Source organism: Triturus cristatus, chromosome 4_2 (assembly GCF_964204655.1).
Source record: "Triturus cristatus chromosome 4_2, aTriCri1.1, whole genome shotgun sequence".
In the NCBI taxonomy this organism is placed as follows: Eukaryota; Metazoa; Chordata; class Amphibia; order Caudata; family Salamandridae; genus Triturus; species Triturus cristatus.
In genome coordinates this window covers 292720005-292735307 of record NC_140586.1, presented here as the reverse complement: position 1 = coordinate 292735307, position 15303 = coordinate 292720005, and the positions used below count along the sequence as shown (strand labels likewise).

The following is a 15303-nucleotide window of genomic DNA, read 5'->3' as shown; positions in this document are numbered from 1 at the left end:
GCTGGCAATCTACTAGGGTTTTGGTAGAGTTTCAGCTGCAGAATGAGTTGGTTTCTTCACTCTTGTCGAGACTGGTGCAGGCAAGCAGGGGTTGACGCCAAAATTCCACAGCAAGCCTTCAGTTCGTGTTTTAGTGGCTCTTCTTTGTCCTCTTCCTCCAGGCTCTTGGAATCTGAGTTCCTGGCATCATGGGTGCCACCTAAATACTCAATTTAGGGGCTTTCAGGGGAATGACAGGTAGTGGCAAATGAGCTACTTACCTTTTGGATGACAACACCCTATATATTACCACTTCCTGGGGGAGGTGGGCATATCCCTGACCCAGTGAGCCTAATTCCACCAAAAACCAAGATGGTGGAATACTAGTTTTCGTGTTCACATCAGGTAGCCCACTTTAGGGGTGGACCAAGCCTGATAAGGAACACGCCTCCTGACTAGCTAATTTTCCCACCTGTCCCGGTGCCAAAGGGGCTTGGGGCAGGAGGTGGTATTTCCCCTGTCTGGGAAAGGCCTGGGTCGCATATCGAAGGCAGAAGAGGCCCTTGAAGCCTCCTGTCTTGATTTACTGATTATTAGCCATCCTACTCGGAGGAGGTGACACTACCTCCAGCCGGAGCAGGCATTGTTTCTGCCCTCAGAGAGCGTGGGCTCTCAACTGCAGGGGGTCATAAACCTGTATATGGTGGCAGGCTGGTCTACACCAGTCAGCCAGTACACTAGAGGTTGGTAGGTTTTCAGGGGGGACCTCTAAGGTACCCTCTGGGTGCATGCATTAATAAGTCAACCACTGGAATCAGTGTGGGCTTATTAACATAAGATGTTTGATTCCAAACTTCTTTAGTTTCAGTGTAGCCATCATGTAGCTGGGAAACTCGTAATCACCAGTGCCCAGTACTATGCTCAAGATGGCTTCTCTTTTCACTGGCAGTGTCCAAAAATCGACATGAACATCACAGGGGCATATCTGCTCATGCAAACATGTCCTCACATGTATTATAATGCACTTGCCTTAGGGCTGTAAGGCCTTCTGTAGGGGTGACGTACATATATTGCATGCAGTGTCTTTAGGCATGGCACAGGAGTTGTGTCATGTCTGAGTTCACTTTTGTTGCCACGATGTCATGCAGCCTGCAATGGCAGTTTGCATGAGTATGGTGAGGGGGCCTTCAGGGTAGCACAATACATGCTGCAGCCCTGAGGGGCCCTCTTTAGCCTCTCTGCCCTAGGTACCAGGGGTACAATTTACTAGGGCTTAAAAGGGGTGCTAAAGGTATTGCCAACTGGGGGAACAATTGTACAGTTTTAGGGAAAGGGTTCTGGCGACCTGGATAGCAGGAACCCAGTGCACTTCTGCCAAATTGCATCAATTACAAGGCAAAAGGTGGGGGTGACCACGTCAAAAAGGGGTACTTTCCTACCCTCACTCTTAATGGCAAGAGAGAAACTTCTAACAGGTAGTTAATTATCTTATGTCTGTCATGGATTCAAAATACACCAAAGATCAGTCAGCCTCTGACCATCACCTGCTGAACAAAGCCTGCAAAGCCTTTCCAACTAGCGTCTGCCCTACAGACAACAGGAGCTGTCACATATTAGGATGTTCTCTAACCTCCTGTCACTTACATCCCGCAGCACAACCACAGAACGGCAACCTTAGAACAGACCTATTCACATCTGAACCTTCCTTTTACTGCGAAAGGTAAACAACTTTTGCCATGTGTTACACAGTGTGTCGATAAACCAGATACATTTGACCCCTTTAGATCAGCACATTTTTGCAGAGTGATCATATGTGCTGTTTACCGGTTGCTATGATTTTCTCACCAGGAATCTCCCTCGCACAGTGCACCTACCTACCTTTTCTTTGTTTGATTAGATACTCATGTTTGCAGAGTTTCACAGTTTGCTTTGCTTCAGGCTGTCCCTGTCAGTCTGATTGGGACCACATCAAGGCAAGTTTTGCTTTGAAAGTCATGCTGATCCACACCTTAGTAAACATGTTTTAACTCTTCATTTGACCATTATCAGCTATTTCTTCTGATCTTCATGAGAGCTAATAGGACAACACTTTCTTGCAGCCTTAAAAACGCTCCAGGACTGCCAACTCAAAGGGGTGAAAAAAACATGTTGGCTGTGACACCCCTGTACTTTAAATGCAAGATTACAAGACTAAATCATCTCACCCACTAATCTGCAACTCATAACATTGTTTCTCGCCATCATCAATTCAGTGAGGTTATTATAATGGACCTACTTGCAGAGTTTGGTATTAACAACTAAATTTACCTCAAGCGCTAGCACCCCCATTTCTTCTGTACCTTCTAAATTGAACTGTGCGGACGGGGTCTTACCCAAGAAGGGTTGCCCATGTGCACCTAATACTTTAAGCTATCATTATTTGAGGCAATCACTAGAATTCCCACATCGGGAGGCCCCTTTGCTTATCGCATCCTGCAAGGAGACAGTAGTTAGCCCAACTGCAACAAAGGAAGAATAAGCTGAGTTGTCATTCCAGCACAAAAAATTAACTCTGCCCGCAACACTGCTGCTCTGCATTCTTTGGGGGAAATCTTTACTACACCAATATGATAGAAGGAATAAGACAAGACCCGCCACGCTCATTGCTATATATAGATTTTACTGATGTCTTGGTGCATCCATCTGGAAAGTAATGCAGAAAAATGCAATCTTTGTTTTGACAATAAGATCAATCACATTAGACCTCATTAGGTCCTGATGGCAGGATTTTCCACAGCATGTGTATTCAGAAAAGATTCATGCTGCATAAATAATTTATATGGCGCATACTGTTAAACAATTCTCTTCTAGTCAAACTGGGGAAGGTTAATGGTGTGGCAAAGGAAGCAGGCGAGGATGGTCCAAATGCTTTCAAATTGGGACAAATGGCTGCAACCAGCAACACACTGCCCTAAAACCTGGGGAGAAGAGGAAAATAATTTAATGGGAAGTTACAGGTTTCTGCAATGTCTGGGATGGTATGGCATGGGCAGGTTCATCACACTTACAGCCACAGTTTTCACCTTGCTGGTTCACAACCTTCTTTTCATGCAATATGTCCTTCAGCCAATTCTGGTTCAGTGGGCTGCATGGTCCTCCCAGCTCTTGGGTGATTAAATTCCTCAAGGAGACCATGAGGTATTCTTCAGTCAGTAAAGCCTGGCTCGTTGTCCTTCCTCGTCATGGTCTGCTCCTCTTCATACACCCGAGCCGCCTTCTCTTCCAGGCCGGTCACAGCAGCAGGCTTCTTCCAGTGTCATAGGCTTGGTCCTGCCCTTGAGGGTAACAGCAACAGGTAGAGTCCTGTTCTTGATCAACATTGCTCTGTACTGGTACACAGAGATTTCATTCAAAGTCAAGACGAAGCACACCTACTGGTCAGGTCCAGTATTTATCGGTTAACTGGATGGCAGTGAAGTAGTACATTTCCCTTTAAGTTCATTTGAATGGTGCTCTGTAGCCAACAGCCCCGTCTGTGACCCGGAAATATTACAATACATAGACTTGCATGACCACCAACCACCAAAGTGAGCTGTAATTGAACACCAAATGATGGTTCCTGGACCATGAAACGCGGGTGGAGGCACATGTGTACCCTTTAATGGCTAAATGAGTTGTGTTACTCAGTTAAGCCCCCCCATACACACACAAATAAACCAATGTCTCCAACTGTGCTTTGTACTCAGCCATCTTGTGAGCCTTCTCTTGCATGTGTCAGCACAAATAACCCCCACCACTAGTGGAAATAACAATCTGCACAGAAAACAAGAAGTTTCCCCCTGGCACCTAATAACTTGACCATTATCTTTTATTGCTTGTGTTGTGTAAATATTTTGCTTCCAAAATGTTAGTCATAGGGATAGAAGACTTTTAAAAAAGTGAAACAACTTAGAACATTTTAAGCAGGGAATTTTAAGATATCTTTACCAAAAAATGTAGCTTGAAGGTATGTGTTTGGGTAAACCTTGCATGCAGCCCTCTTGTGCTTTGCTGGTGAAAATCATCAAATACATGGAGCCCCCCACTGAACTAATGGACTGTCAAATGTAGTCGCTGAAAGACATGGGCTTCATAGAGAAAGTCGAGCAGAGGCAGGGTGGTGCTTCTCCAGTGAATAAAGTACCTTCAGCCCTACATGCCCCAAGTACTCATCAAGGGTTCCCCAGTAGTACAATGAAAATGGGCAGCAGGTTAATGTGTGTGGAGTGTAGAGGAAGGCTGGGTTTTAAAAGTGACATTCTTTGTGCAGATAAATTGATTGCGGCATGATGGCTGTTGACCATTGCGAGCACATAGAAGAAAGCAAACTCTGTAATATAAGGCAGCCAACATTCTCCCAGGGTGTTGTTAGTAACTCCCAAGTCTTTCACCTGACCACTCACACTTAGTGGACTTCTGGACTTTATAAACCCTGATCAGCAATCTCTTTGGCTCGTCACACACAGATACAAATCAATTCCCAATGGCATAATTTACAAGCATGCATAGTGCTCACCACAGCATTTACCAGAAGGTTTATGACAGGATGAGGTTAAGAACATATACTTTAGCCACTGGTCTATTGGCAGTTAAAAAGCATATAGGTAAATTCTGCCTCTAGGAAAAAAGGATCAAATCACAGTAAAGGAATGGAGCACCTGAAATTTAAAAAAAAGTATCTGTGTCATCAGCATTAGAATGTCAAGGAAGTATCTGAGAGTTCAGAATAAACATAAAATAGCGCAAAACACTATGGTGAGCCCTTGAGATCCTTCAATATATATGTTACAGTCAAATTGGAGGCTCAGCTCCATTCTCTTCACCTCACCAGTAAGGAGTGACTGTAGTCACCTCACAAGACCATTCAAGACCATGATTTTATTGAACAGGCTCACAATGAAAACATGTGATTTGACAGTGTCAGACAGTGAACAGCACAGCAATCTCAAGAACATGCAACGGGTGTTTGTTTCCACGTCTTGCGCCTCTGTGGCACTTTGCTATTATGGTGAGGGCTGCAGATGTATGTGCAGTGCTTGCATAATATGGATCGCACCATTGCACCTTTCGGGTCGATGGGATCATGAGCAGGAATTTCCATGTGTGGTGTGGACCCATGCAAATGACGAAACCCTTTCTCACTGCTCATGTCCGATATTACAGATGAGGCCACAATGGCAAAGACGTTCTAATGAGGTGCACAGACAATGTGCCCCAAAGGCTTCATTGCAAGGCTAGAAAGAGGGCCCCGGGGACATTCCAGGCATCCCACTTCTGGCATGTACATTAAGGAACTGCACCTGCCTAAAGGGAGATGTCTTTTCATCTATTTAAAGAGAGACCAGTCCAACGTTTATGAAACAGCAGCAGTGCCTAACTACAGTCAAGTCTTTTGCTAATGTGGTCTCCTTCGCGCAGGCATGAACTCTAAGAATTTGGAACTGCAATGAGGACAGCCCTTTTTATTTTAGCATTGTAGACCGAAGCCTTGGTCTGCACCACTCACCTACCTAAGGGCCCAGTGTGCCTGATTAGCAATGTAGGCCCTGTTGATCAGTTCAGGTACATGCTAAGGATGGAAATTACAGAGCACTGCGTCAAATTTGGCAAGCACTGTCATGATTTTGAGGGAAGGATTGAATTTGTAATGCCCTGATCATGCCTTAGTGTCACTACAGGTAGCCTTTGATAAAAACAATTGGCGGATTCAATGTTCCACGAGAAATATATTCTGTGATCTACATCGACTGGCGCACACACAAGAACAGTTATAATGTAACAATTACTGCACTATGTTATACCAGTCTACCCCACTAATTGATGCTACATAAATTACCTTCGGCTGTCCTTAGTTTGGTTGAGCTATAACAATAAAAGTTTGTTCATCCAACTTTGGGGAGGGGGGGGGGGGTCTGCCTTTTCACATGCAGCACCAGATATTTATAACTATTTTGTCTTTTAAAAGCAGAATTGCACAGGATATGCAGCACTTCTTCAACCATCGCAATTCATTTACCTTCTTTGCTTTTTGTAAACAGGTATTCATATATTTTTTATATCTCTTTATTGATTTCTGAACAAACAGACAAAACATTAAACATCAGGCCTACGGTGTACTTTGCATATCCTCCCCTCCCCAACCGAGTCCGCAGTGCATAAATAGATCCAAACGGATCTTTCGTACACACCTATGCTACTAGTCTCAATCAATAATTTCCTGGCAACTGGCCTGCACCCGGCATTGCCTCTATATTCGGTCTGTTTGTGACGGTTGGCATCCCTATTCAGCCACAGACACAAAATCAGTCCAGTATACCCTTTCCCTACCATTCTACTCGTCCGTGAGCTGTTTAACTGCTGTTCTAATTTTATGTACATTGAACTATTTTTCTGTATCACTTTCAATAAATTAGTGTGAACGGCCCAGATGCTCACTTTGCCGGGGGGGAGACCCCTGACTTGAAATAAATATTGTCAGTGTAGAGGCATGAAGAGGATGCACAGGTGGTTGTTGCGTGGACACATAACGGAGTTTCATATTAAACATGCTACTTACTTTAGGTACCACTCTTTGGGATGGATACTCTATCTTATCGCAGGTTTCCCCCATACAATATATTCTCCAGGTGCCAGACTGGATTCAGAAAATCATTTAGCAGTGGTTCCACACGCCAAAAGATGGTGTTGTGTGGCTCCAGGCTGACTCCATACTGCCACCAGAAGTGACTTAGCGGAGGCAGATATAAGCACCACCCCTGTGTGCTGATGTCAGTTACTCGTCTTTTCAATTTCTACACCCTCAGACACAGAGTGTTAACAACTGAGCTGAGTATTAATTAAACACTTAGAGGTTAATAAGCAACCACTCCACAGAACGGGGAGAACTGAAGGCAGGGAGGAAGGATCCTGCAGTTAGATAGACCATACACCTGGAAGAGCGTTATCAAAGGTGAGTAACTTGTTCTGATGGATATTTCTAACCGCAGATTCCTCACCTTAGAATACATACAAAGAAATATCTCCTAAAGGTGGAGGGTCTGGGCTCAGACCAAAACATCTTACAGAACCGAGCAAAGCAAAGTGTCCTTCCCACTAGACCTGGCTGTCATGGCAGTAGAGTTTTGTGTCGTTGGTGGCAGCAATCAGGACGGTCCTGGTGCTGTGGTTGGAGCGGAAGCTGGACTGGGAGGTGTACAGAAGGTTGTTTCTCTCCAGGTGTTCGGTGAGCTTGAGGTTGACGGTCTTCTCGAAGACCTTAGCGGTGAAAGTGAGCAGTGAAATGGGGTGGTAGTTCTTGAGTTCGCTGGGGACGGCAGAGGGTTTCTTGAGGAGGGACCTGACTTCTGCGTGTTTCCATTTGTGATGGATATGTTGAGGATGGAGGCCACTGCCACGCTGATTTATGTGCTCCAGAGGTTGAAGAGGCGGTGTGGGCAGGGGCCCGCCATTAGATATCGGCAAACTGAATACCAAGACTGTGTACTCCTGTGTTTCCGTCAAGCCCCTTTAATCCACTCCCAGACACTCCCTACCACTTTATCTCACTCTTGGAAGTTCCTGCATTTTTTCATTGTGATGGATTTTGTCCCTTTCTACCTTTAAGTGTTTTTTCCTCTCTTGCTCTCAGGAAATGCCTCATATCGAAAAATAAGTGCTGGCCCTCAAAAATGAGTGCCGGTGTCCGCCACCGGCAACTACCAGCCCAAAACAGGTGGGCAAGAACATGATTTCACCCTGGTAGCCACCAAAGGACCTGTGAAGGTATCATTACATGGGAGCAAGGAGTCCTTCTTGTAATTCGTGTACACTAGCTGCCATCCGAACCACCACAACAACTGAGGCACTTTCTTACTTTGGAAGCCCATGTGACGAGTCAAGCTCTGTCTCAGAGAAGGTATCAAGTCTACTTGCGTTTTGTAAATCAAGTTCTAAGCCATCGTCAGTACAAAGAGGGAGCAGCAAGAAATCCCCTCCACCATTATCATCATTAAGCCTGGGCAAAGCACTACGCTACGCTCGCGTAGTTTGCGAAGTTCGCGCTACTTTGCACTACAAGAATTGCACGTAGCACAGTGCGAACACGCGTAGCGTAGTGTTGCGTAGTGCTACGGTCATTTTTTGCTTGCTCGCGGTCCTCAACGTCAAGTTGGCGACCGCGAGCAAGCAAAATGACATCCCGGCGAGACTTTTTCCTTATTCGCGATCAGCAACATCAAGTTGGCGATCGCGAGCATGGAAAATAAACCTCCCGGCGAGATTCCCAACGCGAGGAGGTCAGGTTTCTCATTGCGAGTGGTTGCGTATGCTCGCGACCGCTTGCGATGAGAAACTACCAGTTTGCGTTGAGAAAGCTGCCGCTCGAGTATAAATCTACTCGAGCAGCAGAAAACTACAGCTCGCACTGTGCAAGATGCCATTTTCAATGATTGCTCAGTGCCGGTTGCTTGTCCGCACTGTGCAATCATTGAAAACGACATCTGGCACAGTGCGAACAAGGTACTACGCAGTTCGCGAAGTGCTACGCGTAGCTCGCGTAGTGCGAACTGCAATTTGCGTATTTTCGCGAAGTGCTACTTCGAGAACTACGCCCAGGGTTAATCATCATCAGTATCCTGAGGCGCACCCTTTTCTGGCACAGGATGACTCAGAGCCAAAAAGAAAATGAGAGCCTATGCTGATAGTTGCAATGCACTTGAGGCACAGAGTTGAAGTCAGGCAGCAAGAGAACTGACTGCACTTTTGTAACTTTGTAGTGCAACATTGGTCGAGCTCAAGGCAATGTTGGTTCGGGATCTGACATGGGCGTCAGCATTAGATCATCCACTGTGCCCAGTGGGGTTGGTGCCTCGACCAGGGTAGGAGGAACCGACAAAGATCTCGGCACTAGAATAAATGTCTTTACTGGGGTTGGTACAGGCCCACTAATAGGTCCCAGTGAAACAGACAGTGCCAGAGAAAGACCCACTAGTGGTAACCCACTCGATGCTGCTCTGGCTCTATGAGGGGGAGCCAGAACCCCTTTGAAGACTTGCGGCATGTTCTCTTCGAAGACCTCCATCTGCTTGTAGGGTTAACTACAGCCCAGGGAACTCGGTGCACATCAGGACCCACTGAGGAATCCGTTCCACAGACCGAAAGCTTGAGGTAATGCGACTTAAATCTTGATGCCCTTGTGCCTGCTCTTTGGAGCCTGAGTAAACAATTGGGGTCAGCTGCACTTCGCTTTTTTATGCTTGCACCTGGACCTCAACATACTCAAAGTTTTAGAGCATGAAGTGAAGAGGTCGCGGGAACGGCACCAGGACCAGACCAATGACTTAGAGCGGGATCTGTGAGAAGACCGCAACTTTGCCTCCTGGTCTCAAACCGCATTAGGGTGCATTTATAACAAGACTGAGTGCACCTAGGAGCCCAGACACCATGTGGGTCACTGATTGACATCTGCTTTCTCCAGTTGCAGCAAATCTTGAATTCTGCTATTTTCGGTGGGGACATCATTCCAATGACACTGTGAAAATGTTCTATGGAGTCGTGGGAAGATGGTTAAAGTAGGGAGCAGAGCTTGTATTTTTATTGGAAGGTTTTGAAAGAAAGTAACTTGTGTCAGGGCAAGGTGGTGGCCCTTGTATGGGGCTCTGCACAGTCACTTCCGGGGCGGTGTTGCATCACTGCAGAGTCGAATGATGCTACCTATCCATGCACATTAACACTGCAACAAGATTTTGCAGACTCAGTCTGGGGCATATTCTAAGGTGTAGAACCTGCGGTTAGTATCCATTAGAATAATTGCTATAGATTAACCAAAATTGTACAACATTGTGCATAAGGTGACTATGAGTCAATGTTTCACTCTTTTGGTCATGTTCCTATCTTGAAATATGTTCATTTAGGCTCCCACTTCAGGGTCTGAAACTGGCACGGTAGAATATGGTACATGACGTGTAGCATAAATAACCCTGATAAACATGACCTAAAAATGTGTCCTTTTAGTGAGGACCTTCATTATCTATCAGATAGGGGCAGAGTTAGATATAAACTGCTGATGATAACCAGTGTAGTTTTGAATGGAACTCTTTATTACTATTCTATGCTTTGAAGCCCTTAGTATTTTGAAGTACTACGTAAGTGACAATGATGAACATTACAAAAATGGGTAATAATAGGACAAGTGACTATTTGGGACACATAGCCTATAGCCCAATAAAAATAAGGTGTTCAATATTTGAGCAAACAGGCAAAGAATGGCTGCAGAAGGCACTCCTCTTCTTAGGTGATGTTTTAGTCCAAGGCAGCCCTATTAATGCACAATACAAGTAATACAAGTTCACAGTAACAAAGAAAATGTCAATTGTCATATAGCACATCAATGTGAAATGTTGGAGTCTGCCTCCAGGAAAGCCCCCTTACTAAAGTCAGAATTGTTTGGCTAAAGCACCAGCAGCAAAAAAACACAACAAACTTTGAGGAGTAGACCTTACCATCTTCCAAGCAACTCTCCCCAGCAGTACAGGATCTTCTCTGGGCAGTCCTTCGACACATCACCAGTGCCACTGGAAAGTTCATTGTCACTTTCTGCAACAAAGAAGAGAATCACATATTTATTAGATATCCAGTCACCAATATAAAGAACATGTTGAATGTTTATGAGGGAGTGCATGCTAAGTCAGTGAAACAGCCATCTTGCAGCCACTTCAAAGCTTACCAGCCCATTGTCATCAGCACCTCATAAACAGACTGCTCAGTCTCTTTCCTTATATTAAATGAGCATACATGCATTTTGTACACGCTTGCTTGGAGTCACCTCTCCTGAGGATAACATGAAGACAGATTTACAGGCCAACAAAGGTCGAACAATTATCACACAGATCAGCCATGCAAGACTTCCCACGGGTAGTTAACCAAAGTTTACATTTTGGCCCCGGGATAAAGTACAAACTTGTATAAAATTTGGCCATCGAAAATTAAGTGAAAAAACTAAAATACCTGCAGTTATTGCATCTACAGAAGAATACAGAGGTACAATATATGTTTAAATGCATGGAGTGAGATGGACAGTATCTAGGGTCTACATTGTGAGTAAAGAAAAGGCCAGCTTGACCAGATTATAAACGGACAAGGTCTATGACTGCCTGAATGAGCCTTGATTATTAACAGAGCTGAAAAGTATTGGACTATTTAATCAAGATTGGTCTGGCAATGCATTCAAAGCCTTTACCACCCAACCTTGGGCAACAAGCCTTCTCTACTAGAGATGCCAGATTGAGAGCACTGGAGAGGAAGGTATTTAGCTAACTAAGTAATATTCTTTAGGCAGGTGGTTCTGCAACCCCATGCAACTTATGATTTTGCAATGAGACTTGCTAGTACACAGGGCACAATGCAAAATCAAACACATTACATAAACTCAGACCCAGGTATGTTATGTTGTGCCTTGCTAACGGATGATGTGTTGTGCTGGTGCAGCTCAGGTTCTGTTTTGTTATACGGTGGTCTGGTATCTTTGCACACTGTTTCAGTTATGTTGTACTTTCCTAGCACTGGACACTAGTCCAGCTATTTTACCCAGTTCTATTTATTTTCAAGTTACTACCAATGCTCCAGTTAAGTTGTGGTTTGAAAGCACAGCAGGCTGGTCTAGATAGGTTGTTCTATGGTAACACAAGTCCAGTTATTTTTTGCTATGCAGAACTACACAGTGGGCTGGTGACGTTGGTATTTGTTGGCACTGAATGCTGTTCCTTTATGTTGCCCTTTGGTAGCACTGCTCCAGTGAGGCTGTGTTTTGCTAAAACTGCACACTGGCCTGATTATATTTGGTTTTACGAGCACAGCGCACTTATGCAGGTATGCAATTTTCTGCTTCCACTACATGCTGGTCCAGTTGTGCTGCAGTTGACAAGTGCGCTTTCTGTTCTGAACACGTAACCTCACAATTGATCAGTGAGGCCACATTGGTGATGTGTAGTGCCCTGTAATACATCTCTTTTAATAAATTACTAAATAAATAATGGGTGGTTTTGATGAATCACAAGCAGCACAGACAATGTGCACTGGTAAAGTCAGTGCAAAAGATGTAACTTGAACAGTTCCTAAACATGGTTTTCCAAACAAGAAGAATGGTTTCCTTGCAACAGCTAAACACCGACGCCTTCCTCATCCGCGGGTTAATGCACTGGGAAGCTCCTATGGGACCGGATATGTCATCTCAAACTTGACATAACTTAATAGAGCTGTGATTGATGACTCCAGCACTACACCAGATGTTGCCTGTAAGCAGATGCACTAGGAGCAGCCATTCACCCCTCCTACATAAGTCTAAACTGGATCAAACCTAACAGGAGATGGGAAGAATGTCCCTCAGGATATCAAAGATGTCATTTCGACACCTCTTATAGATTAAGTAGGATTAAACGCTAATGACAGACTATTCCACAGAACAATATTTGTTTCTGTGTGATAAGAAAGCGAAACCCCTGTCAATCGCAAGAAAATACTGAGGAAGAATGACTGAAGACGGATAACAAAGCAATATTGGAGAAGACAATTGGATAAGATCCTCCCTAGAGAACAACAAGCGACATTTACTGGAATTGAAAAAACAAATGCTGTAGAACTCGAACTCTCGCAAGAGCCGCACGTGTCGGCTTGAGCGAGGAGACAACTAATACTCAGTTGCCTCGAAGCATTTGAGCATTGGTGAATACTTGTGTGTGTCCTGCTTGTCTTTTCAAATATTTTAAATGGTGCTCGCAGGTAGTACCTAGAAAAGGAACCTTCAAAAGACCAACAGACATCACATGGCAGCAGACATTGCCAGTCACTGTATTGGGATGAGTCCTGGCATTATGTGGGTTCATGCTAAAATAGGGCTATGCTGGAACAATTTTCAGAGGGGGACTGCTGTCACATCACTGAAGTCATAAGAAAGACATAGAGATAGTGAAAACAACAAGCATCACACAAAGAACAAGTTTAGCAAATGAGCCACGCCCGCGCAGCAGGACAATGGCACGGGTGTCGTATGTAGCCAGTGGTGCATTTTGGAGCACATTGTCACAGATATATTGCTAACACATGGTGTGGTAGTACACTGTCATGTATAGACAGCATATTTTCCATTGAAATTGCCACTAAATTTACACTGATACATTTTTTTGAGAAAGCTACATAGCACACATGATAATCTATGGAAATCAGGTTTCGGGTGAATATTTATAATTTGCCAATCGCCAAGTAAAGTGTCTTGATTTGTTTTGACACTTAAAATCTTTGGTTCAATCACGCTTCAGAATTACCAAAACATTGTGCTTCATTTGTGCCTTCCTAACTGCTGATACATTTTTAAATATTACTACACTTTATTTATAGGTAATTTAAATTGTGTGTCTTTAAAACAATTGACATCCTACAGCCTTTCCTTTCATGCTCCATGTACCCCCAAAAGATCATCATGTAATTCTCTTTGCAAAATCCTCTCAGTTTGCAGTCAGGAAAACAAAAGCACATACCAAACTCTGTGTTAAAACAATAAGCAACAATTTGTCAGAAAACGAGGCCTGGCGTTTTACCTCTGTCTTTGAAACGCACAGCAAATATGTCAAGATAATACCAAAATGTAAAGACATCTTTATTGCTTATTCACCTTCAGAACTCCTGTATGGTTACTTTGGGGTCCCAAAAGTGTGCTGATCCTAATATAACCTCAAATGGATCTTTCCTTCAGAATATTCAGGAAAAACTGAACATCCGGAAGAAGAAAAATGCTAAGCCTACCCTGGTATGGGAATTTCCAATCATCGTATCCCCTTCACTAAGGGAGAGCTGCTTTTGGAGGTATACCAGTCAGGTCTCTATGCTCAATCATTTTGAATAACTTGCAGCTTTTGCTATCATGAAAGGCAGCCATTTGATGTCTGTCTGCTACCATCCATGCACCCCGTTCTCGAATCGTGCTACATTTACTGCACCTTTTATAACTGGTTTAATTGGTGCTCTATTTTTGCAATGGTTCTCTTCCTTTCTCCACAACAGATCTCAAAGAGTCAAAGTGAATCAATCCCTATCTCACCGTCTACAGTCTTGATGGGGGTTCCACAAGGGTCCGTCCTTTCTCCAATACTCTTCAATCTATTCCTGCAACCTAACTAATGCCCTGAACACAGTGAACATTCTCTTTCGCATGTACAGAGATGCCACCCAACTTTATTTGAAAGTCTCCTCCCTGGAAGACTTAATTTCACTCAACTCCATCTTGAACACCAAAAACTGGCTCACTGAAAACTACCTCATACTCAACACCTCCAAAATAGAATTCCTTCTCATTGCTCCCCCAAACCATCCCCTGAAGATTGACCTCTGGATGCATCATCTTTCAGCCTTCAACTGCTCCTCCCACATTATCGAGTCTGCTAAATCTCTAGGAATCACCCTAGACAGGAACCTGAACATGCAAAAACATATTAGCAATGCAACCAAGGGTACGAAACACCAGATGAGGCTACTAAGGAATCTCAGACCTTTCTTCCCATGCGTAGACTTCAAATGGGCAGTTCAAGCTTTAGTATTGCCAAGGCTAGACTACGGTAGTTCCACACCGCTTTGCAGTCTCCCCAAACAAAGCTTGGTTCCACTTACGGCTTCCATTAATGCTGCAGCCAGATTGATTACTGGTACAAAAAGAAATGATCACATATCCCCAGCCTTAAAATCTCTAAACTGGTTACCTTATGAAGCTAGAAAACAACTAAACATCGCTTGCTTGACTCACAAAGCATTGCACTTCAAGACCCCCATCTACCGGGCTCACAAATTAGAATTATCAGGGGGTGGCCGTCCGTCTCGAAGTGCAAACTCACTGCTCCTGAAACCTCAAATCTTTCACAAAAAGAGAACGAGTAACAGATCATTCTCGGGCATGACCCCAAAGATTTGGAATTCCCTTCCACCGGAAGTCCGCCGAATCCCATCCACTGCTTCCTTCAAAAAAGAAGTGAAAAAAATCCTAATGCTGAAGTTCCTGCCCTAAAGACTCTCCATGCCACTGGAATCAAGCTATCCTGGCTGAAGAGGTGTGAAACCCCGAAACCGGTCCGAGGATGCTTGGTTCCTGTCCAGGGAGGACCTGGCTTGGCAGTTCGGGCTGGACTGTTCCCATGAGGCACAGGGTCAAGACTGATTTGCATATGGCTGGGTTCAAACTGGAATGGCATGGTGAACAATTTAGGCCCAGACCTCTGTACTGGGGTGAATGTATGACATTGTTCTGCATTCTGTCCATCAATTGTTGTTTTTGCATTTGTCACCCCG

The 15303-nt window shown here is 44.3% G+C and overlaps 1 protein-coding gene across 2 annotated transcripts in view; it reads right to left on the bottom strand.

Moving 5' to 3' along the window:
• The window catches only part of RABGAP1L (RAB GTPase activating protein 1 like), a 1225189-nt gene that overhangs the window by 826712 nt on the left and 383174 nt on the right, over nt 1-15303 (bottom strand). For both annotated transcript variants that reach the window (XM_085601582.1, XM_085601581.1), the window contains exon 14: nt 10476-10569. In XM_085601582.1, the coding sequence (XP_085457708.1) occupies nt 10476-10569 (94 nt within the window). The remainder of the gene's footprint in view (nt 1-10475; nt 10570-15303) is intronic.